This window comes from Vanacampus margaritifer, chromosome 13 (genome assembly GCF_051991255.1).
Source record: "Vanacampus margaritifer isolate UIUO_Vmar chromosome 13, RoL_Vmar_1.0, whole genome shotgun sequence".
Classification (NCBI taxonomy): Eukaryota; Metazoa; Chordata; class Actinopteri; order Syngnathiformes; family Syngnathidae; genus Vanacampus; species Vanacampus margaritifer.
The window spans coordinates 16,804,412-16,825,446 of record NC_135444.1 but is presented as its reverse complement, the minus strand read 5'-3'; the positions used below and the strand labels follow the sequence as shown (position 1 = coordinate 16,825,446).

The 21,035-nt window shown below is 38.1% G+C and overlaps 3 protein-coding genes across 5 annotated transcripts in view; all 3 read right to left on the bottom strand.

The window, feature by feature from the left end:
- The window catches only part of faah (fatty acid amide hydrolase), a 31,498-nt gene extending 26,589 nt beyond the window's left edge, over positions 1-4,909 (bottom strand). For all 3 annotated transcript variants that reach the window (XR_013296493.1, XM_077585045.1, XM_077585044.1), the window contains exons 1-6: positions 4,543-4,909; positions 4,080-4,193; positions 3,610-3,750; positions 1,694-1,827; positions 1,393-1,599; positions 1,271-1,311 (exon numbers count right to left, since the gene is read on the bottom strand). Coding sequence is in view for 2 of the 3 variants with exons in the window: in XM_077585045.1 (XP_077441171.1) it covers positions 1,271-1,311; positions 1,393-1,599; positions 1,694-1,827; positions 3,610-3,750; positions 4,080-4,193; positions 4,543-4,764 (859 nt within the window). In the remaining variant the exon portion in view is untranslated. The remainder of the gene's footprint in view (positions 1-1,270; positions 1,312-1,392; positions 1,600-1,693; positions 1,828-3,609; positions 3,751-4,079; positions 4,194-4,542) is intronic.
- A 663-nt stretch (positions 4,910-5,572) lies between these two features.
- Positions 5,573-7,092, bottom strand: uqcrh (ubiquinol-cytochrome c reductase hinge protein). The gene is made up of 4 exons (XM_077583656.1): positions 6,940-7,092; positions 6,561-6,593; positions 6,245-6,406; positions 5,573-5,772 (listed from the first exon to the last, which is right to left on the bottom strand). The coding sequence occupies exons 1-4, from the start codon at positions 6,982-6,984 to the stop codon at positions 5,740-5,742; spliced, it is 273 nt and encodes a 90-aa protein (XP_077439782.1). The 5' UTR covers positions 6,985-7,092; the 3' UTR covers positions 5,573-5,739.
- Positions 7,093-7,225: 133 nt separating this feature from the next.
- On the bottom strand, positions 7,226-20,644 carry LOC144062803 (uncharacterized). Its single transcript, XM_077584520.1, has 20 exons — positions 20,509-20,644; positions 19,720-19,887; positions 18,513-18,567; positions 18,183-18,434; positions 16,890-17,009; positions 16,635-16,775; positions 15,649-15,771; positions 14,672-14,794; positions 14,013-14,135; positions 13,665-13,787; positions 12,895-13,020; positions 11,914-12,042; positions 11,734-11,826; positions 10,966-11,061; positions 8,827-8,922; positions 8,641-8,736; positions 8,441-8,542; positions 8,262-8,367; positions 8,053-8,169; positions 7,226-7,979 (listed from the first exon to the last, which is right to left on the bottom strand). The coding sequence occupies exons 2-20, from the start codon at positions 19,846-19,848 to the stop codon at positions 7,901-7,903; spliced, it is 2,229 nt and encodes a 742-aa protein (XP_077440646.1). The 5' UTR covers positions 19,849-19,887; positions 20,509-20,644; the 3' UTR covers positions 7,226-7,900.
- Positions 20,645-21,035: the final 391 nt, after the last annotated feature.

Here is a 21,035-nt window from a genome sequence, read left to right as displayed (position 1 = left end):
TTTTTAAATTTTTTTTTATGTATTTAGAAAAAGCATATTGTCTTGTTTCATTTAAATGCTAGATGTATATAAGTATTTTACACATTCAAAATTCTTACATTATTTTTGTGCACCAACCGCCAAGTCATTTTTGCCGTTTCTAGTCAGGATTCACAAATAGTACAAGAGTAATATTATTGACAGTGATGTATAAAGATACAATGATGATTTATCATCAAACTGTAGATTTGTGTAAAGTATTATTAGGCCATATCTTTTTTGCCCTTTTTTCTCCACCTATAACATTAGGACCACTTTGTCCTTTTTTTTGCAATTTTTTTTTTTAATAGTTGCTAAAGGGGTCTGAAAGGTTACTAAATATAACAAAAATGTTGCTAAGTTAGCAACACTGCAGACACAAATCGTAGCTTTTACCTCGCTAACTTAAATGTGCCAATGTCTACAAGTGTGCACATAAAATAAAACTTTCAAAATAAAAGCACCACATATTTTAGGTTTTGTTTTGACTTCTTGCATTGCAGTGATAATTTCGTGACATCAACGAAAAAACGTTGTCGTGAAAAAAAAATTAAGACTAAAATGGAAGCCATTCATTGAGACAATGACGATAACTAAATTGACTGACAATTTCGTCAATGACTAAAACCAAAAACAACACAGTGACAAAATTTCACAAAATCCAATCAGAAAAAGGAATAAAACGCGGGTGCGTGAAAAGAACCACTTAGAAACTGTTCACTGCACTTTATTAAATGTTCAAACATGTTTCCATTTATTGGGCAGCTGTAAAATTAATCTCAGGCAATTGTGCACTTATTTTTTTTTAAGTTTTAAGACAGCAGTTCAACATGTTTCATTGAAACACAATTTAATAAAGACACCATTGTATTAAATATGTCTTGCGCGTTAAACAACAGCTACAAATAGTTGTTGAAATGTATGCTGAAGGAAAACATTGACTCGACTAAAATTGTTCTAAAACTAAAATACAATCAGATGACTATATTATGACTAAAACTCTATTTTTAGTCTAAAGAATATAATTAAAACGAAATTAAAATTTCTTGTCAAAATTAACACTGACTTCATGGTCACTGTGAGGGCCCGTCAGAGACTGCGGGCAGGCCGGATGTGGCCCCCAGGCCGTATTTTGTCCAACCTTGCTTTCACCAACACACGGCAAACGTATTTGAACAGAAAGCGCCGAAATTGAACTGCGATATAGCGAGGACATGCGTCCAAAATGACACAACACAGAGACGTTACTCACCTGACTTTTGCCCGGGACAAACACTGCTCAAACCCATCTTGCTAAAACACAAATATGACAATTTATTGTGAGAGTTGACTGCAAACTCATAGAAGCGAAAAAAAAAATCAAAAGATGATGACCTCAGTCGTCCCGATGTTGGCTTGAAGCCGCAGATCCCGCAGAATGCGGCGGGGATCCGGATGCTGCCCCCGATATCGGCGCCTATGCCGAGGATGGAGCCGCCTCCGCCGATGAGAGCCCCCTCACCGCCGGAAGAACCTCCGCTGGTCTTCTTGAGGTTGCGGGGGTTCACCGTCTGCCCATAGATGATGTTACTGCACTCGTAACTTGACACACGGAGGGAAAAAGAGATTGGCGTGACTGTTAATGTTCCCCCCCAGGAGGACAAAGTGTGCAAATATGTCAAATGGTTGACATTACCTTAACATGCCTTGGGAAACGTTCGTTTTCACAAAGGGAATGGCGCCTTGTCTCCTCAAGACTTCCACAATAACCGAGTCCTCCTCGGCCGGAAGGCCAAGGAAGGAGAGCAAGCCGCAGGAGGAATCGTAGTTCTGTGGGAATGGGACAACAAGACAAAGGAAATGTGTGAGGGAAAAAAATGCAATTTGGCTTTATGACCCAATAGCAGGTAAAGGTGCCAAGCCGCAACTGAAATTCATTTTGATTTCGGCGCTATCTGTCAATGTGTAACTGTACTGTGTGCTAACTTTTATTGTTGCTCTGCCACTTTTGTGGTTCTTGGGTGAGCCTGGTTGTCGATACCAGTACCGATTTCCTTTGTGGTCCGATACTAGGGGTGTGCCAAAAAATAGATTCTCATAAGAATCGCAACTCTCATTTAGTATGATTTAGAATCGATTTTAAATGTCCCAAAATCGATTTTATTTAACTCATTCACTGCCATTGACGGCTATAGACGTCAAAAATGTATTTTAACTATTTGTATTAGTTTAAAAAAATCCACTTTTGTTAATTTGTTTTTTTAAACTTTTTTTTTTTTTAAAGAAGAAAATATTTAAAAAAATTTGGGGCGTCAGCCAATTACAATTTTTAATTGTAATGAATCGCATGACTTCACTAGTTATTTTTATTATTAAAAAAAAAAGAAAGAAAAGATTTTTAAAAAAGAAAAGATTATTAAAAATTAGGGGCGTCAGGCGCTTAAAATTTGTAATCGTAATAGCCGTCAATGGCAGTGAATTAGTTAAATTATTTTATACTGTCTTGCCTTTGTCTGTGTGTGCCTTTATTTGGAGCACTGTTCATGTTGTACCCGGTTTGGCCACTGGAGGGGAAGCGTGGTTCCACGTGGTCTAATACACTGTTAAGTTGTAGCCAAGTTATTCCAATAAAAGTTGTTTTTTTTGCAGTGTGGAGCCGTTCTTTTGCGTGATAAAAGCGCCGCGAGTAGCGCGCTAATTAGCATTAGCGAGTCAGACTGGAGTAGATCATTAAAATTGCTTGCACATCTATAGATTGAAGCAAAATGAATTGTCCATCAAATCATTTTGAATCAAAATTCTGAATCGAATCGCAGACCCAAAAATCCGAATCGAATCGTGAGACATTCAAAGATTCGCACCCCTATTCGATACCTCAAATGCAATGCCTCAGATGACTTAGTTTGGGAACCAATCTTAGTAGTATTAGCTCAACCAGTCTGATAGGCTCCATTATATCACTGATGATGATGACACAACATTAACGTTTGATGTTTCCTTTGGCCACAATTATACAGTTTTAAAGATGTTGAAATTAGTTTAGTAAAAGCAGCTATAGTGTGACTTAAAAATCAAGTTCTGGTCATTGGTTAATAAATAAATGTTTTCTATTCAAATCAGTAAACAGTATACTAAGTTTACTTAAAATGGTACAACCTGCCAAGGGACTACAAAAAGTAGGCACGACTTGAGGATTTTTTTTTCTCTCTCTCCTGGGGTTAAAGAGGATCTTGGCTGATACAGGGGGCTGAGAAAATGATTTCCAAATAGATTTTAGAATATCAAATAAAATGTTGAAGGAGTTGAGGCGACAGGGCTACAAGCACCTCCGAGCACCAGATAGAAATTTGCCAACAACTATAATGCTGGCATATATATACACATGTATATGTTCGTTAATATACACTTTTAAGTAAAAAATAAATAAATAATTTAAACACAGTAAATAAGCAAGTTATTGTAAACAAACATATTACTCCATCTTGTGACCTGACCGGTAATTGACCCCAATAATCCTGATCACGAAAAGCCTATATATTAGACCATTAAAACTTTTATGCAAATTTTTGAAGCATACTTCATGACTGACCAACTGTGTGACCTTGCAATTACCTTGCACGCAACGTTATCCTTGATGCTAACCGGAACGCCATACAGGAGACCTCGCTTGTTGGAGTCCAGCGTTTTCACATGGTCAAAACTCTCCAGCAGGATGGCGGTGCAGCAGTTCAAACTTTTGTTTTCATTGACAGCCTAAAAAAAAGAATGATAGAATAATACTTTATAATAAGGATCGACCAATTTATCTGTTGTATAATTAACAGGCTCATAAAAATTGTTTTGTTATTCCGCCAAATATCAAAATGGGTAATAAAAAAAAAAGACTCCAAACAGATTGGGCAGGCCTTACTTTACAAACTATAAAGATTTTTATTATTTTATATATATCTTCAGGACAATGATTACTTCAATGGACCTTGCGCTCTGCTCTACACTCAGAGCAATAAATTCGGGGAAAGTACTTGCAATCTTCAGTCCTCGACTTCTGTCAAATAATTAAGACTGGATTTGGTATACTCGACCTTTTCCATGTAGGAGTAAAACACATCTTCTGGTCTCAGTAGGCCATCCTGCAGTTTCTTCGTCAGCTCAGTCAGGGACAAAGACAAAACGAGAGATGAATCCATCTTTGGATGCTAAAAGGAGAGTCACAAGTTGAAGTAAATATAACCTCATCTCTTGATTGAGTATACACGCACACCAAAGTCAATAAACTCATCCCTCGTATATGCAAAATTATATTTCTAGTTAAAGTTATAAGGTTAATGTACACTATGTTTGAGTGGATTACAATAATATTAAATTGACTTTATACAGAGAGAGAGAGAGAGATAGTACTTTATAATATATCTGAGTTTTTTAGTTTTTTAATGGAACTGTAGGCTACTTGGTTTAAAACGTTTGAAAACCACTGGGTTATGGCAAAACATGATAACCTTATTATTATTATTTTTGGGGGGGTATTCTTATTTTATCTCAACTCACCGCGTTCTTGTAGTGAAGCACAGCCTCTTCAGCTTTCAGCAGGCTCTCCTCTCTCAACTTTCGGGCTCTTTGGATCTTCTTCTTAGCATCCAGGCGGCCATCAACCGCCCGGGCGAGGACCACCAAAGCCCCCGCTAGGCAGGTGGCAGCCCCGGTAAGGAATGCGACAGTGGAGCGGCTGTCCAGCTCCAACCCTGGTAGGAACCGTTTGATATTGTCCATACTCGCTAGTCTAGTCCGCTAAAGCCAAACAATTGAGTTCCACTGTACTGTAACCTGTCTCCGCTACTTTGACTGCTCGTCTTGTAATTATGAGGCGGTTTTGGTTCGCTTTTAAAAATGGGGAGGTTGTCCGGCGCAACATAGCGTTTCCTTAAAGAAATTACAATCTACGCATGCGCATTTAGGCTCCATGACTATTTAATAGCATTACCTGAAACGGACCACAAGGGGGCACTACTGTCAAACTTCTCTCATACAGTATTTTCTAACAATTTCCACAACTAATTTTACGTATTTCAACCTTTATTTTATTTAGGGGGGAAATGGATGGAACATGTTTATGAAAATATTAGGTGTTGATCAAATGCAAGTATTTATTTCATTCATTGAAAATGAATCCTCATTTGTTAAATTTTGCACAAAAAACTGCAATATTGTTCTAAAATATATTTAAAGTGTAAATTAGAAGTTTCAATCTACTGTCATATTTTTATGAATAAAATAATTTGCTCCTTCCTGATTTTTTTTCAACACACCGATGTTTAAGATAAATTCAGAACATCTCAATTTTACCCGAAGTGTGAATATAAAACTAGCTTGATGGTCCAAAACATTTACGTAAGAAATGTGCATTAAAAATATGAAATCATGATGGAGACAAATACTTTCTCAATCTGTACTAAGGAGCATGATTTAATTCTTATGAGATTTTTTTTTATTTTTTTAAGTCAATGAAGCCATACCTTACTTTACATAATTAACAAATTATAGAGTGTTTTAAATTGGAAATAAGACCCACCAGGCAAAATGTCCTGAGCCTTCCACTTTAATATTCGTTTCCACTTGCTCTGCACTTTTGTCACATGATCACAGATAAAACAACATACATCATATTCATATACATACAGTAAATATTTTTTAGAACCATATTCTTCTCCTTTAGGGCCACTGGCACTGCCAATTGGAAGAGGGGATTTATTTAACTGAATGGAAAAGTTTGTGCGCCACCTGGAGACAACAAAAATAGGAATTAATTACACATCACTCATAATGACATGTCCACACTTAGGCTCGATTTACGTCATGTGGTTCAAGTGAAGTAAGTCACTGATGGTACATCCGTCTGACTGTGTGAATGCGAGTATGAATGGTTGTCTGTCTCTGTCTGTGCCCTGTGACTGACTGGCAACCATTTCAGTGTTATAGTCTGCCTTTTGCCTGAAGTGAGCTGGGCTATTTAATTCAATTCAAATATTTTCTTTCATTGTTTAAATTAAAAAAAAAATAAAAGGGGACAGAAAGAAGTCAAACTTGGTTACGCGCCAAAATGCGGAAATTTTGCAGTCAAGGCAAAGCACGAGATTTTTTTTTTAAATGAGTGACCACTCGTATTTAAAAAAAACTTGCAAGTTAAACAAGCATTGGGCTATGTAGCGTAAATCCATCTTGTGAGCCATAAAGCACTTCGCCTTTTACTTACACAGTGGTCCCGAGCATGGAGAAAGTCAAAAAGTTCCTCGGTGCAGTCTTCCGTTGTGGAGGAACGAGAGTTCACTCGGGTCTGGCATTGCTCCAGACGTGCCTGATTGTGGACACAGTGCTCTATCTCTGCACACTTTTCTCGCATCATTTCCAGTGGATCCTGCAAAATAGCAACATTAGGCAAATTGACACTGTCATTGATGATTTCAATATTATTATATATTTTTTTAATGTTTAAGCATTTATTTTTGCTATTCGAGTGCCAGCTGAGAGCTCGGTCCCCATCCCTCGCTAATAGTGGAGGTCCAGCATACCACCAAGTCTTCCGCATCCTCTTCTTCTTCCTCCTGAAAACAAACAGCGATCAGAGTAGTAATAGTTATACACTCATTCATACAGGTCACTTTATTCTCTTGGCAATGAATCGACTGCAACTGCCATTGCGTCCCTAATGAAATGAAATATCCCCACAAGCTAACTCCAGTTTTTCAATCAATGACAAGCAAGTTTACTGTTGCCAATTTAACACATAAATGCTTCACAAAACAAAATACACTAACGTCAATGAATGGAAGAGACGAAACTAAGCTACCCCATCATCTAGTTTAGCCGCATTGGGCTAACTACAAGCTAGTGTTACCAAACCTTTTAAGATGAGACGTTCATTAATCCGCCATAATAACATCAACTTACGTCGTCTGGTTCTCCGTTCGTGATCATTTTGTCGTCAATGACCATATTTGCTGCTGTCCCGTACTGATTTCAAACCAAATTGATTGTTTATTTGGAGGACACTGCAGGTCACGCCAGTGAGAAAGCTAGTGGGCGGGTAGTTTCCGCTTTCAAAATAAATGACGACTTCTATCCCTCGATACAGTCACTGTCACTAATATGGTGTTATCTATACTTAACATTGTAAATGCTAAACATTACACGAAACATGTCACTAATAGCCATTTTTTTCCTGGGTTATCCTCTTGTGATTCCACAAATGTTTTAATTTGTTAACTCAAAAGCGGAAATAAACTGCGTAAAGTCAAACATTCTTTACTCCCATCGTGTGGCTCAAAAAGGCACTACACAAATTCTCCGTCTGGACTCGTGGGCTGGCTGAACAGTTTGGCCACTTGCGGGTAATTTAACGCTAAACAGCAGAACGGGTCGACTCCATTGCGTAATGCACAGAATTCCAGAGGATCCACGGCTGTTTACATTATGCATGTTCACATGGCTTTCATTTGACAAATGCTTGCCAGGTGCTCTGATGTTATAGCATTGCGATTTGCTTTTTGAACCATGGGCTTGACCAAAAAGTAGGAAAGCAATTATATACTGTCATTTTAAAACTCTCTATAATAAATTCAATAAAATAAATAAAAATTCAATTCAAAGTTATTCCGTTGTATCTCCATCAATCAAACCATTCAAGTCAAAGTGGCTAAAGTAGCTATTAAGTAATAAAAACAAAGAACGTTTAATCCACCATTAAAATAAAAAAACACATAATATAAAGGGTCCATTGTACAGTCTACCTTTAAGGAAACATCACTGAAATGGAAACAAAGATAATTGTCACTTGTACAGTAATCTTGCCTTATTTCAACATTTTGGCAAATTGTGGTCGTCACAGCAGTTGTTTATTTCAAACAGTTCATCATCTGCCTTTCCTTTCTGGACACTGTATTTTGTAGCCCACCCTGTAGGCTTGCAGGTACACACGTGCCTGGTTCATCCTGTTCGGGGGTGAAAAAAACCCCCACGTCACATTATAATTAATCAATTAAAATGATTAATTTGATCATTTACCTGTATTTAGTGCAAAGCCGAATCCCCAAAGGTCCGCAACGGTCAACGTAACTTTCCCTGAATGCTTTTCTCACCGCTCGAGCCATGCTGACCACAGTGGTGACCACAGGGCACGTCCTTCACATCAATGAAAACATCACACGTGACATTTATGAGACCAAAATAGTTCCATTGTATTATAATATATAATACGTTCGTTGAGTACTTACAGTCTCTCACAGCGTCGGCCTGCGGTGCCCTCGGGACACGTGCAAGTGTTGAGTGGGCTGCAGGTGGCGCCGTGCCGGCAAGGAGGAACGCACGGGGTGGTCTCCGCTGCGCGTGAGTGCGCCACAAAAAATCAAGACATGCAACGCGCAATGCATCATGGGGGCAAACACACACTGACCTGTTTCACAGAGACTTCCGGAAAACCCTTTGGCGCAGCGACACCTGTTTAGACCTTCGCACACTCCGCCGTTTTTACAAGCATTCTGACACCGAACAGGCTCTGAATGAGAACATTTAAATTTAAATCAGAATGCCGGAATGGCAGGGATGTGAAATTCAGACTACAAAGTACAAATACAAATCTTGGCGGAATCGTACCTATCTGGCAGCGAGCTCCTTGCCATCCGCCGACGCACGAGCACTTATTGACGTCCGCGCATTGGCCGCCATTTTGGCAGGCGGGTGCGCACAAGGCTACAAAAATGCACGCAAACAAACACTTGTCTTGTGGCTGAAGTGTGAAAGCCGACTGCTAAAAGTGGCCGCGTTGTATGAGTTACTTACGCCAAAGGCACTGCGGACCCGTGTAGTCTGAGGGACACTGGCAGGTAGCGGGACCCACACAGCGACCGCCATTAGCGCATGGCAGCTCACACACGGCTGAGAGGAAGAGTTTAAAAATGCTATTAATTTATATGTATTAAAATAATTTTTTTATTGATTTTCACCATTGCACAAACCCGCAAAAACCCCCACATACACACACAGAAAACATAAGAAAAAGATGAATACACAGGAACAAAATATAGATTTAAAAAACAACAACAACAATAATCACATCATTTAAAAACAAGTAGTTTTAATAGGTTTTAGGTGAACTAATGAATACACACACACTCACACGCACGCACATACACGTACTCACCCACATAGAAAAAAAATAAAATAAAAAATAAATAAAATAAAAAATAAATAAAATAAAATAAAAAAAAGAGAGCAATGATGATGACATGTCAAATCGGTAAAATTACCGAATGAACAATACTGAGCTCTCCAGGAAAAAAAAAAAATACATAAAAATAAATAAATAAATAAACAAACAAAACAAAAAAACAAGTAGTTGCTTGACTGAAATTAAGAACATCTTAGTTGTCCACTGCTTTTGACTGTAATAGTCCAAAAATGGCTGCCAGACCTTGTAAAACCTTTGAATCCAGCCTCTAGTAGAATATTTAAGTTTCTCAAGTTGTAGGTGTGCCATCACATCCCCGAGCCAGCGTTGATGTGATGGACTAATGGCTGACTTCCAGTTAAATAAAAAGAGACAGCGAGCCGCGACCGTAGGATTGGGGCTAAAAAGAAAATATCTCAAATATTGAAAGCCAGAATTGCAAAAGTGCAAGACCAGAACATATGGCAAAAAAAGTGGCTGGAGCCTGGCGGCACCTAATTCAAATTGGATCGATATCTGGGTAAATCTTAGCCAGACCTGTCCCTCGATTGCCCCAAGATTCCCTAATTCAGGCCAGTGGCCTCACTATGGGATTATTTGTAAGGTATTTTTTGCTAAATGGCAGTAGGAAACGGATTTATCCAGCTCCTTGAAAAAAAAAAGACTTGGGAATATAAATGGATATCGTTTGAAACAAGAAGAGGAATCTGGGCATGATTGTCAGTTGAACTGAATTGACTCGATTTGAGCGGCAGCGATGACCCACGTGTCGGATCCAGTTTAGCCTTATCCAGAGCCGGTTTGAAAATGACCTTAACCCTGGAGAACCCACGGGGTCAAATTTGGACCCTATAAATTCTGCTACTCAAATAACAATGACCTCTTTTTTTTTTTTTTTTTTACAAATTTTACTTCAAAAGTCCAGAGTGCCACTTCTGACCCCTGCACAGGGCCATCTAGTGGATGAATATTGCACTTACATGAGCCAGAGTGGTGGTGACAAGATGGCTAAAATGCAACAAGTAAAACAAAAAAATATATTGTTCAATGTAGCTGTGTATTTGATTGATTATTTTTTTAAATTCTAAATAGTTTACTCACAGTTTTTGTTATTCAGATTTTTCGAAATGATACCCCTAAATCCCAAAGGGTCAAATTTCGCCCTAATCCTAAATTAGGGAATAAAGGGTTAAAATTGAAAAAACATATATTTTGGTGTTCAGTGAATTTATAGCAGTCATTTAATGAATAATTCATAATTTTCCAAAGAAGAAACGGGTTCTTGGGTTCTCCGGGGTTAAACAAGTCACTCTACCTACGCGCCACAGTTATTCCCAAATATACGAAAGAATCCGCTGCTCCGTTCCATAAATACCCCTGAAATGACATCTGACGAGCTACAGTAGGTCACTAACTGGGAATAGCGAGCTCTTAGTGAGTGAATTTACCCAAATAAAATGTTATTAATTTAAAGGGGAAGTCAACCCCCATTTTTTTGACAGTAATATGCAGCCCCGCTAGTCTAAATATGGTATTTTGGTTCATTCATTCATTCATTCATTTGTCCACGAATGTAATATTAATCAGAATGTCACGTTTAGACTAGTGAGGTCACATACTGTATAACATATTATTGTCAAGAAATGTTTACGCTTGACTTCTACTTTAAAAAGCTACTTGATAGCAGCAGGAATGCTTATAGAAACACCTGATAATAACGTGTCAATATCTCGCAAAAAAGGTTCGAGTACCTGTGTGGCAGCCTTCTCCAGTCCAGCCAGGAGGACATAAACATTTGTTCCAGCGCATACATGTACCTCCATGCGCGCAAGGTGGGGAGCACATGGCTGAAATGCACGTAGAACACACTCCCATCATTAAATCATTGTCGAAAATAATACCTCTCGGACATTGTCAAACAAAATCTGATTGTTGTATTTAGGGGTGTTATAAAAAATCGATTCGGCAAAATATCGATTCGATATGAGGCCGAATCGATTTTTAAACCTAATTTTTTTTACATTTTGTACATGTACAAGTTTACTGATTAGTATTTTCTAAATTTCAGTTAAAAAAAAAAATTGCAATAATCAATTTATAGATTTGTATCGGGATTAATTGGTATTGAATCGAATCGTGACCTATGAATCGTGATACGAATCAAATCGCCAGGTACGAGGCCATTCACACCCCTAGTTGTATTCAATTTCAATAGGTTTTCCCACCCCTTGATATAAATATATATCAAATCGATTTTTAAACCTACATTTTTTACATTTTGTACATGTACAAGTTTACTGATTAGTATTTTCTAAATTTCAGTAAAAAAAAAAATTGCAATAATCAATTTATAGATTCGTATCGGGATTAATCGGTATTGAATCGAATCGTGACCTATGAATCGTGATACGAATCGAATCGCCAGGTACGAGGCCATTCACACCCCTAGTTGTATTCAATTTCAATAGGTTTTCCCACCCCTTGATATAAATACAGCATATGTCAGTACAGAAAGAAACCTGAGCAGCCGAGGCCCGGATAGCCCGCAGGACAGTCGCAGCTGTTTGGCGCCACACACACTCCGTAGTTTTGACAAGGGGGGTCACACACAGCTGGAAAGACATGAGACCACATACCTTGCGTCATGCCAACCGGAAAACCGCGCCGTACTGTAATTGCGGCTGTGACGTTTGACTCACGCCGGCATTTGGTGAGGTCGTCGGTTTGCACTTGGTAGCCCTCCTTGCAGGTGCAGTTGAAGGCGCCAGGGTGATTCTCGCACGATTGCTCACAGCCTCCGTTTGCGAAGTCTCCGCACTCATCCACGTCTTATGACAGAAGACAAAGTTGCTAATCGTTTGGCGCCATCTTGTGGCCTCTATTGGTGTCATAAACCTTTTAAATGGGTGACGAAAATTCACTTTACTGTGTTTATCCTCGAGAATTGCGTATTGCATTTAGTTTTGGTGGGTAAAAAAAAAAATGCCTGGGAGACGAGTGCCGTCTTCCTCAAGTTACCACTTTGCAGCTGATCCGACATTTACAAACATTCCGGTTCCATTCAAATAGGCTGATGTAACACAGCTGCCCAAAAAGCCTTTGCTAAATCCCGTGACATAGGCTGAATTTTGAATAGGAACAATACAGAATTTCTAATAGGAATGATAGGAAGTAGCAACCCTAACCTTAGGTCCTAACTCTAACCCTCATGCCTAAAATAAGAATTATTTTGGGTAACAAATATGCAATATTTAGTAGAAAAATGTGGAATTTTTGATATGTGAGAATTGGGGGAGTGCTGAGGATTCCAAGGTGAATTGAATGAGCTGTTTGAATTTCAAATGTGATTGAATTTTTCTCATTTGAAATGAATGGGTATTTTTCGGGGGGGAAATGTTGACCTGTGGGAAAACGGTGAACCTTAGGAATGAGGAAAGTAATAGCTGGCGAAGCGTGAATTTTTGCAACATGTTGAAGTTGGAATGGTTTGAATCGGTTAAGAAATGTAGAAGTAGTAGGAGGACAAAAATACGCCAGAATAAAAAGATACATTATAAATAACATACTGTACTTTCAGCATTCACACAATTATGACAAGTACCTCAAATTCAGTTGCGTGTTGCAAGGTGTCAATATCAGCGTTGGGTTAGGTTTACACTATGTAGCCGGCTAGCTCTTACCCTCGCAGCTTCTCCGGTCCTTGCTCAATTTCCAGCCAGTGTGACAGCTACACTGAAAATGGCCCTCGGCCCTCGTGGTGCATATGTGGTCGCAACCGCCGTTTCTCAGTTTACAAGAAGTCACATCTGGAAAAATGACATGAGTGTTTTTGTAAAGACACAAAACATGTGCAAAATTCTTGAAATTTTTTGGGCTTTCAACCCTGTAGCACTAACTTGGATTGAAATACAAGCTAGGAGGAAATTATTGTCTGTAACATCCTTTTTTTTTTTCTTCTTCTGGAGGACTCAGTATTGTTCATTCGGTAATTTTACCGATTTGACATGTCATCATCATTGCTCTTTTTTAAAATTTTATTTTTATATATATATATATATATATATTTATTTATTATTATTTTTTTATATATATATATATTTTTTTATTTATTTTTATTTTGTATGTGCGTGTGTGCGTGCGTGTGAGTGTGTATTCATTAGTTCACCTAAAACCTATTAAAAAAAATCCCATGCCGTTCACCTAAACCGAACACTTCAGAACCCAGCCAGAGCCGTGACGCCGTCAGGAGACCCGAGGAAGGATCAAAGAAAAGAAAGGAAAGTGAAATCCAGCACCGACCAGACACCACCCACCACCCACCAACCAGAGTCCTTCACCAACCCCAGAAACATCCAAATTCCAACAAATCAGGGAGACCTCAAGAGACCAAAAGGAGAGACTGAGGAAAGGAAGGACGGACAGACAGACAGAGTGAGATCCGGTAACATACTGCTGCATGTGAGGTTGTCCGTGTCCAGCAGCAGAGGAGGCGGGCAGTGGCAGTCGTGTCCCCCTGGGGAATTGGTGCAGGTGTGCGAGCAGCCGCCATTTTGAAGTTTACATTCGTCAATGTCTAAGCACGCACACACAGATATTCAGGGGGGGTGAAAGGCATTTCAAACAAACTTTTTTCTCTCTCTCTATGCAACACATTTCGGATATCACTGAACCACAAAATGTGCTTTTGGAACACACGAGTGGAGACAGTGAGTGATTTAGTGATGCGCATCTGTGTTTAAATGGTTGGAAATGAGTAGTTAGCAGCGAAAAGCGAATGAGTGTCAGCAGTTAATCTGACCCACGCAGGTGCGGCCGTCGATGTGGAGCTGGTAGCCGGGCCCGCACCAGCAATGGAAGGATCCCGCAGTGTTGACGCAGAGTTGCGCGCAGCTTCCATTCAGGGACAAACACTCGTCCACGTCTAGAGACGAAGACGTATTTTATTAGCTGGGCTGATACTGCGAAATATAGTTCATTGGTATTTGTAAGTTTTTTTTATTTTTTATTTTTTTATTTTAGAGCTCAGTATTGTTCATTCGATTTGACATCATCATTGCTCTCCTTTTTAAAAAAATAAATAAATAAAAAAAATTTAAAAAAAAGTTTTTTTTTCTTTCTCTTTTTTTTTTAAATATATATACATATACACACATATATATATATATTTTTGTATGTGGGTGAGCATGTGCATGTGCGTGCGTGCGTGTGTGTATTCATCAGTTCACCTAAAGCCCATTAAAAAAAAAATCCCATACTAATAATATAATATAATAATAAATTGCCAAATGCAGAAACATCAATGTAAGTTATCACGATGCGGTGGCTCTCGCTAACAGACAGAATTAAGTAACCAGAATTAGGTTAAAAAATTCTATATACGTAGACCATGTTTCTATAAATTTTGATATTTGTTTTTTATTTGAGGTATTTGTAAGTTGATGAAAAGCTCGGGTTCACCTGTGCATCCGTGTCCATTTTGATTCCGTTGGTAGCCGGAAGCACACAGACAGCTGTAGCCTCCGGGTTCATTTGTACAGTTGTGCTCACAGTTTCCGTTGTTCGCGGCACATTCGTCAATGTCTGTGAGCAAAAAATTGAATTGGGAAGCGTTAAGTGCTGTTGTCACTTGTATACGGCACTTTTGTTTGGTCCGCTGCCTTACATGGATCTTACAGAATGGATTTCGACACACAAATATTAAAATGGTCATTTTAGGTCCTTAAGCCAAAAATTAAGTCAAAAATGTCAAAAAAAAAATGCAAAAATGTCAACAACAACAAAAAGCTACATAAAACAGACACAATTTTCATAGCAATATAAAATGTCCCACTGGAAAAAAAATTGGTATCCCACATTTTAACATTTCAATTTGGACTAAAGTACAAGCTTTCAAGTTTTTCCTTTATTTTTATATTTGTCCACCAGATTTTGATGTATTTGATATGTTAAGTCAAAGAAAAAGTATTTGGAAAAAAAACATTAGGAAGCTAAAAATTTCAGCAGATTGTCATGAGATATAGAGGTTCAAAATGTCCCCATGCGGTCATTTCTAAATTATTGCAAATGTTTATTTATAAATTATTGCAAATGTTTATTTATAAAATGCCCATTTTCGGTCACATTGACTCCCATTAAAAATCATATATTTTTAAATATACTGGAAACCATTGTCAGAAAAAGAGGCATGCATAAAAAATTCTGCTGTTATGATTTATTGACTTTTTCAAAGTTCTAATTATTTTTGTTCATAACACAACTAAGGGGCCATAAAAAAAAAACTATATATGTATGGATAGGTCTAAAGCCACTGAACATTTTGAGTAGTTCAAAGTACAAAATATATTGACTTTGTCTACAGTAGTAAAAAAAAAAAAAAGATACAACCCTCGAGAAACCACAAGTCGTAAGATTCTGCATAGCAGCCCACTACTCACCAAAACAAGAATGTCCGTCTCCGTTGAAACCTTGGTAGCACTGACAAAAGTAGGAGCCAATGATGTTGCCGCAGTGAGCGTTGACGTCGCAGCCGTGAGCGCCTGACGCGCACTCGTTCGTATCTGAAAAGAAAGATGAATATCATATTTTGCTCACGCAACAACACCGGCAACACTTTTCACTATTTGCTCGCTTGTATGTATATTAAATTATATTATAATAATACAAAAAATAATTCAAATGTATGAATCAATTGTTCAATAAATTAATAAAACATGTATATGTATAAAGATGTTTTTAAATCAATTCATCAAATTTTTTCTGACCAATAAGTATATGAGTACTCAACTCTTGAGAAGTCACCGATACCAAGTATTGATACCACTAGTACTTTTGATACTTTAAATTTTCCACCAAAAAACAATGACAGATAATTATAAAGAAAGACCCCGATGTATCATTTTTTCTTAAAATTGCATGCAATTAATGGCAATTTTTTTATTCTTCTAATTTCAAGTTCCTGATTGTAAAACAGCCACAAGAGGGCGGCCGATACTGTATCGGCTATCACGAATACTGATACCTTGAAATAAGCCCGGGTTTCGCCCCGATACAATATCTAGTATTGTTACTCACCGAGCCCTAATAATGACATAAATTAATTCCCAAAAATAATTAAATTGATTAAAAAAATTAACATGATGCCACTAAGATGCCACAAGATGGCACCAAAGCAATATCTTTATATTAGACATAGCTATGGCCTGAGTACAATAACAATGACAAGGCAAATTTGTGACTAACAAGTGAAATTTTGTCACATCCGGACAAAATCTGTACTTTTTGAAGGAGAACAAGAAATGATCAAAATGATCCCAAAATGTCCCTAACAAACCAAAATGGCAGATAGCCAAAGTTGTATATTTCTTGATATAGTTTTTTAATAACAAATATCCCAAATGTTATGTTGCTGAGTGAAACTCGCCTTGACATTTTTGTCCTTTCTGAGCCATGACATACCCTACAGGGCAGGAGCAGGTGAAGGAGCCGAGTGTGTTTGTGCACTCCGAGTTGCCGTCGCAGGCCCGCAGGCCCGTCACCGCAGCCAGAGCGCACTCGTCGACATCTGCCAAACCCGGCAAAGTACGAGATTAGCGGAGAGACACGGGGCCCAAAACGGCACGGTTAATTATTCCTGGTCATGCTCTAACACACACAAACATAATCTCTGAGGACGGACCCTGGCACCCTCCTGCTCCCGGCAAGTAACCGCGGCGACATCGGCACGAGTACGAGCCTGGCGTGTTGGTGCAGTTTGCGCGAGGACCACACGGTGCTTCTTCTCCACACTCGTCCACGTCTGCGGATGGGTGAGATGAAAATGCTTATATTTATAGATATCTCAGTGAATTTGAATATTACGGAAAATATGATTTATTTCAGTAGTTCAATTCAAAAAGTGAAACTCATATCAAGCATTATGTGTTGTGGGTCAAATTGACCCGTTTGGAAAATCTAGAAGGAAAAAAACGTAGGTTCAGCTTTGCATGCTGGTCTTTGTTTTTTTTAATTTTTTAATTTTTTTAATATTAAAAACATTGCATTGTGTTACAATATTTTTTGATGATCACGGTAAACATTAAAACGGGTCACATTGACCCGTTTGGAAAATCTAGAAAGAAAAAAACGTAGGTTCAACTTTGTATGCTGGTCTTCGTTTTTTTTTGTTTTTTTATATTAAAAACATTGCATTGTGTTACAATATTTTTTGATGATTACGGTAAACATTAGAACGGGTCACATTGACCCGTTTGGAAAATCTAGAAGGAAAAAAACGTAGGTTCAGCTTTGTATGCTGGTCTTCGTTTTTTTTTAATTTTTAATTTTTTTTTAATATTAAAAACATTGCATTGTGTTACAATATTTTTTGATGATTACGGTAAACATTAGAACGGGTCACATTGACCCGTTTGGAAAATCTAGAAGGAAAAAAACGTAGGTTCAACTTTGTATGCTGGTCTTTGTTTTTTTTTTGTTTTTTTATATTAAAAACATTGCATTGTGTTACAATATTTTTTGATGATTACGGTAAACATTAGAACGGGTCACATTGACCCATGAAGATCGTTAGGAAACAAAAACAAACACAACTGGAGGGCTACCAGTGAGAAAAGTTTAATATATAAATATATATAAATATATTTGTCCTCCCCAAAGAACAATTCATAAAAAGGTGGTTTACTGAAAAGCTGTGACCGTCACGATGTACTTTATATCTGTATGTATGTAATATACTGCCCCTTGGTGGTCATGGTGCACACAGCAGAAAGGAGTAGCACAATGTCAGTTGAATTGAAGCAAAAAAAAATGTGGCAAAAATTGCTCAATTCTTTAAATTTTATTGAATATTTTTTTTGTCTATTTTTATTACGAAAAAGAAGATATTACTGTACTTTTTTTTTTTGCTGTTCTAATAATACACTAATACTTAATCCTAATAAAGAACAAATGTTTTGGTCATATTGACATTTACCTTTGCACCCTGCTGCTCCGTCAAGACTGAAGCCAAGTGGACAGGTGCAGATGTCTCCCGTCTTCATCATGTCGGATGGGCAGCCGCAATCCGAGTTGCCCTCAAGCATCACCTGGTTGCCGGGACACTGAGGAGCAAGACTGGACAACTGCCGGGCAGAGATTGTCGGTGCTTGGCTGACAGCGGTATTTGCTAATTGGCTGAGCGGAGTAGTGGACACTTGGCTTTGAGCAGCAGTGTTGATGGAAGTGGCTAATGTGAAAGAAAATGCGTTAGGAGGCACATTATGAATACAAATGAAACGAAAACAGAGTTGGTTTTCCAAATCACCCATGGTTGGTGCGTGACTCGCGGCTTTGCTGAGATTTCCGATGAGATTCTCAATCTATAAGAGAAGATATTCAGTTAGGGATGGGCATAGTCAGTATGAATACAAAGACTTATATTTTAGCACTCGCGGCTGCCATTGGTCTTGCATTTGTGATGAAATGTATTTTATCTTAACTCATTCACTGCCATAAAATCTTCTTTTTTTTTTTTAATTAGGGCCGACAGGCGATTAACATTTTTAATTGTAATTAATCGCATGACTCCACTAGTTAACTCACGATTAATCACAAATGTTATATCTGCTCTAAATGTACAATAAAAAAATTCTAGGTTTTCATACTGTTGTTAACAAAAGTGGGAAAAAAATGTTAAACTAATAGAAATAATTTTAATGAATTTTTGACGTTTATAGCAGTCAATGGTAGGGAATTAATTTTAAAAACAGAAAAGAAAACATTAAAATTTTGGGGTGTCAGGCGATTAAAATTTTTAATTGTAATTAATCGCATGACTCCACTAGTTAACTCACGATTAATCACAAATGTTATATCTGTTCTAAATGTACAATAAAAAATAATCTAGGTTTTCATACTGTTGTTAACAAAAGTGGAAAAAAAAGTTAAACTAATAGAAATAAATTAAATGAATTTTTGACGTTTATAGCCGTCAATGGTAGGGAATTAATTTTAAAAACAGAAAAGAAAACATTAAAATTTTGGGGTGTCAGGCGATTCAAATTTTTAATTGTAATTAATCGCATGACTCCACTAGTTAACTCACGATTAATCACAAATGTTATATCTGCTCTAAATGTACAATAAAAAAATTCTAGGTTTTCATACTGTTGTTAACAAAAGTGGGAAAAAAATGTTAAACTAATAGAAATAATTTTAATGAATTTTTGACGTTTATAGCAGTCAATGGTAGGGAATTAATTTTAAAAACAGAAAAGAAAACATTAAAATTTTGGGGTGTCAGGCGATTAAAATTTGTAGATTTTCATACTCTTGTTAACAAAAGTGGGAAAAAATGTTAAACTCAATAGAAATTAATTTTTGACGTCTATAGCCGTCAATGGTAGTGAACGAGTTCACCGCTGACCCTACACAAGATAAGCGGTAGAAAATGGCTGGATGTTGTCCTTCTCATGCAGGCTGTAACATTGATATGCCGCAGCGGTCGGCTTCATCAAGTTCATCTCACTTGCCTGGTCCTTGACGAGGTCTGGCTCCGTGCTTTTTTGGACTTCATTTTCATCTCCCTCGGTGCTGTTCGGTGATTCGGTGGCTGAGGCGGCCAGCAGCAGGGCTGACAGGAGGATGCAGAGGTCAGGCATGGCTTGATGAAGAGGAAGAGGAATGGGAGATGCCCTAACCTATAAGAACAAAACATTGATTGGTGTAGAATAACTCAAAATGTTGTTTATTGTACTTCTAATGAAGATCAATTGATTGCTTGTATGTGTTAAAAGATACAAGGGGACCTTGAAAAATAAGTGCAGTTGTAATCGCAATTGGATCATTTTGAACCGCGAATATACGCATTTGAACTCAGAATTTGAGGTATCAGTGCAACCACTACCACACTGTGCCACACAAGCCAGTAAGTTTAAAAACGTGCTAAAGGTTCCTTTGAGGATTGTCTGACGAGCCATTGTAAAAGCAAAAAAAACCACATTTTTTTTTTAAAAAGGGGGGCAGAGTGGGGACCCTCACCCATAGTGAACGTGTACAGACAGGCAGAACAGCACAGAAGTGAGTACACCCTGTTATTAAGTTGACATTATCCCCCTTCTTCCCTCGAAGAAACAAAAAGACAGCCACAAAAAAAAAACGTTCACAATAATATGAAATATTACAATTACTCGTCCATTAAACCCGGAAGTGTTGGGCGCGAGGACCCCCGTGAAGAATAAAACTACTCACTTTTAATCTTATTTTTTTATATTAGTAACAACTTTAGCGTGGTCGAAAGTGCTAAAAAGCAATACACTTACCTAGTTAACGCGTTTTAAAGAACATATGATATGGTTCCACTTCCAAGTTGTTAAAAGTTGTCTCGTGTGGACCCCACGACAGAACTTTTCCCAAACCTCAACAGCTTCTGCAGACTTTCCTGCGGGCGGGGGGGAGCAGAGCACATCCTGGCCCCGCGGTGGGAGGCGGTCGAGTTGAGTGAGGAAGGGGCTTGTGGAGGAGGAGGAGGAGGTGGTGGTGGTGGTGGCTCTGGTCGAAACCCTTCAAAGGGAATTTCACGGCAAAATATGCTTCAAAAGTATGTTCGAGTTGAAGTGGGTATGAACGAGGCCACATGGGGGCAGCAGGTGACTCAGCAGAGTCCTCTAGGAAAGTACCAGATTGAGGGTCCACGGTTTTACGCGGTTTTGAGATTACGAATTTGATGTGAACTGTTTTTTCCTTTTGATCATGTTTTATCTGAAGTGTTTTAATACATGACTAGTCTAGAAATATGATTTACAGCAAATGGTGACGTCAGAATTAGCACTCTTTATTTCAACTAGTC

Excerpts from the sequence above, each read along its gene's own strand:
- uqcrh (XM_077583656.1), bottom strand. The coding sequence starts at position 6,984 with ATGGTCATTGACGACAAAATGATCACGAACGGAGAACCAGACGAC. Across the intron at positions 6,407-6,560 it reads AGGATGCGGAAGACTTGGTG|GATCCACTGGAAATGATGCG; the intron begins GTATGCTGGACC and ends GCTATTTTGCAG. Across the intron at positions 5,773-6,244 it reads TCCATGCTCGGGACCACTGT|GTGGCGCACAAACTTTTCCA; the intron begins GTAAGTAAAAGG and ends TGTTGTCTCCAG.
- LOC144062803 (XM_077584520.1), bottom strand. The coding sequence starts at position 19,848 with ATGCCTGACCTCTGCATCCTCCTGTCAGCCCTGCTGCTGGCCGCCTCA. Across the intron at positions 16,776-16,889 it reads GGGAGCAGGAGGGTGCCAGG|ATGTCGACGAGTGCGCTCTG; the intron begins GTCCGTCCTCAG and ends CGGGTTTGGCAG. Across the intron at positions 13,021-13,664 it reads GGACAACCTCACATGCAGCA|ATGTGACTTCTTGTAAACTG; the intron begins GTATGTTACCGG and ends TCATTTTTCCAG.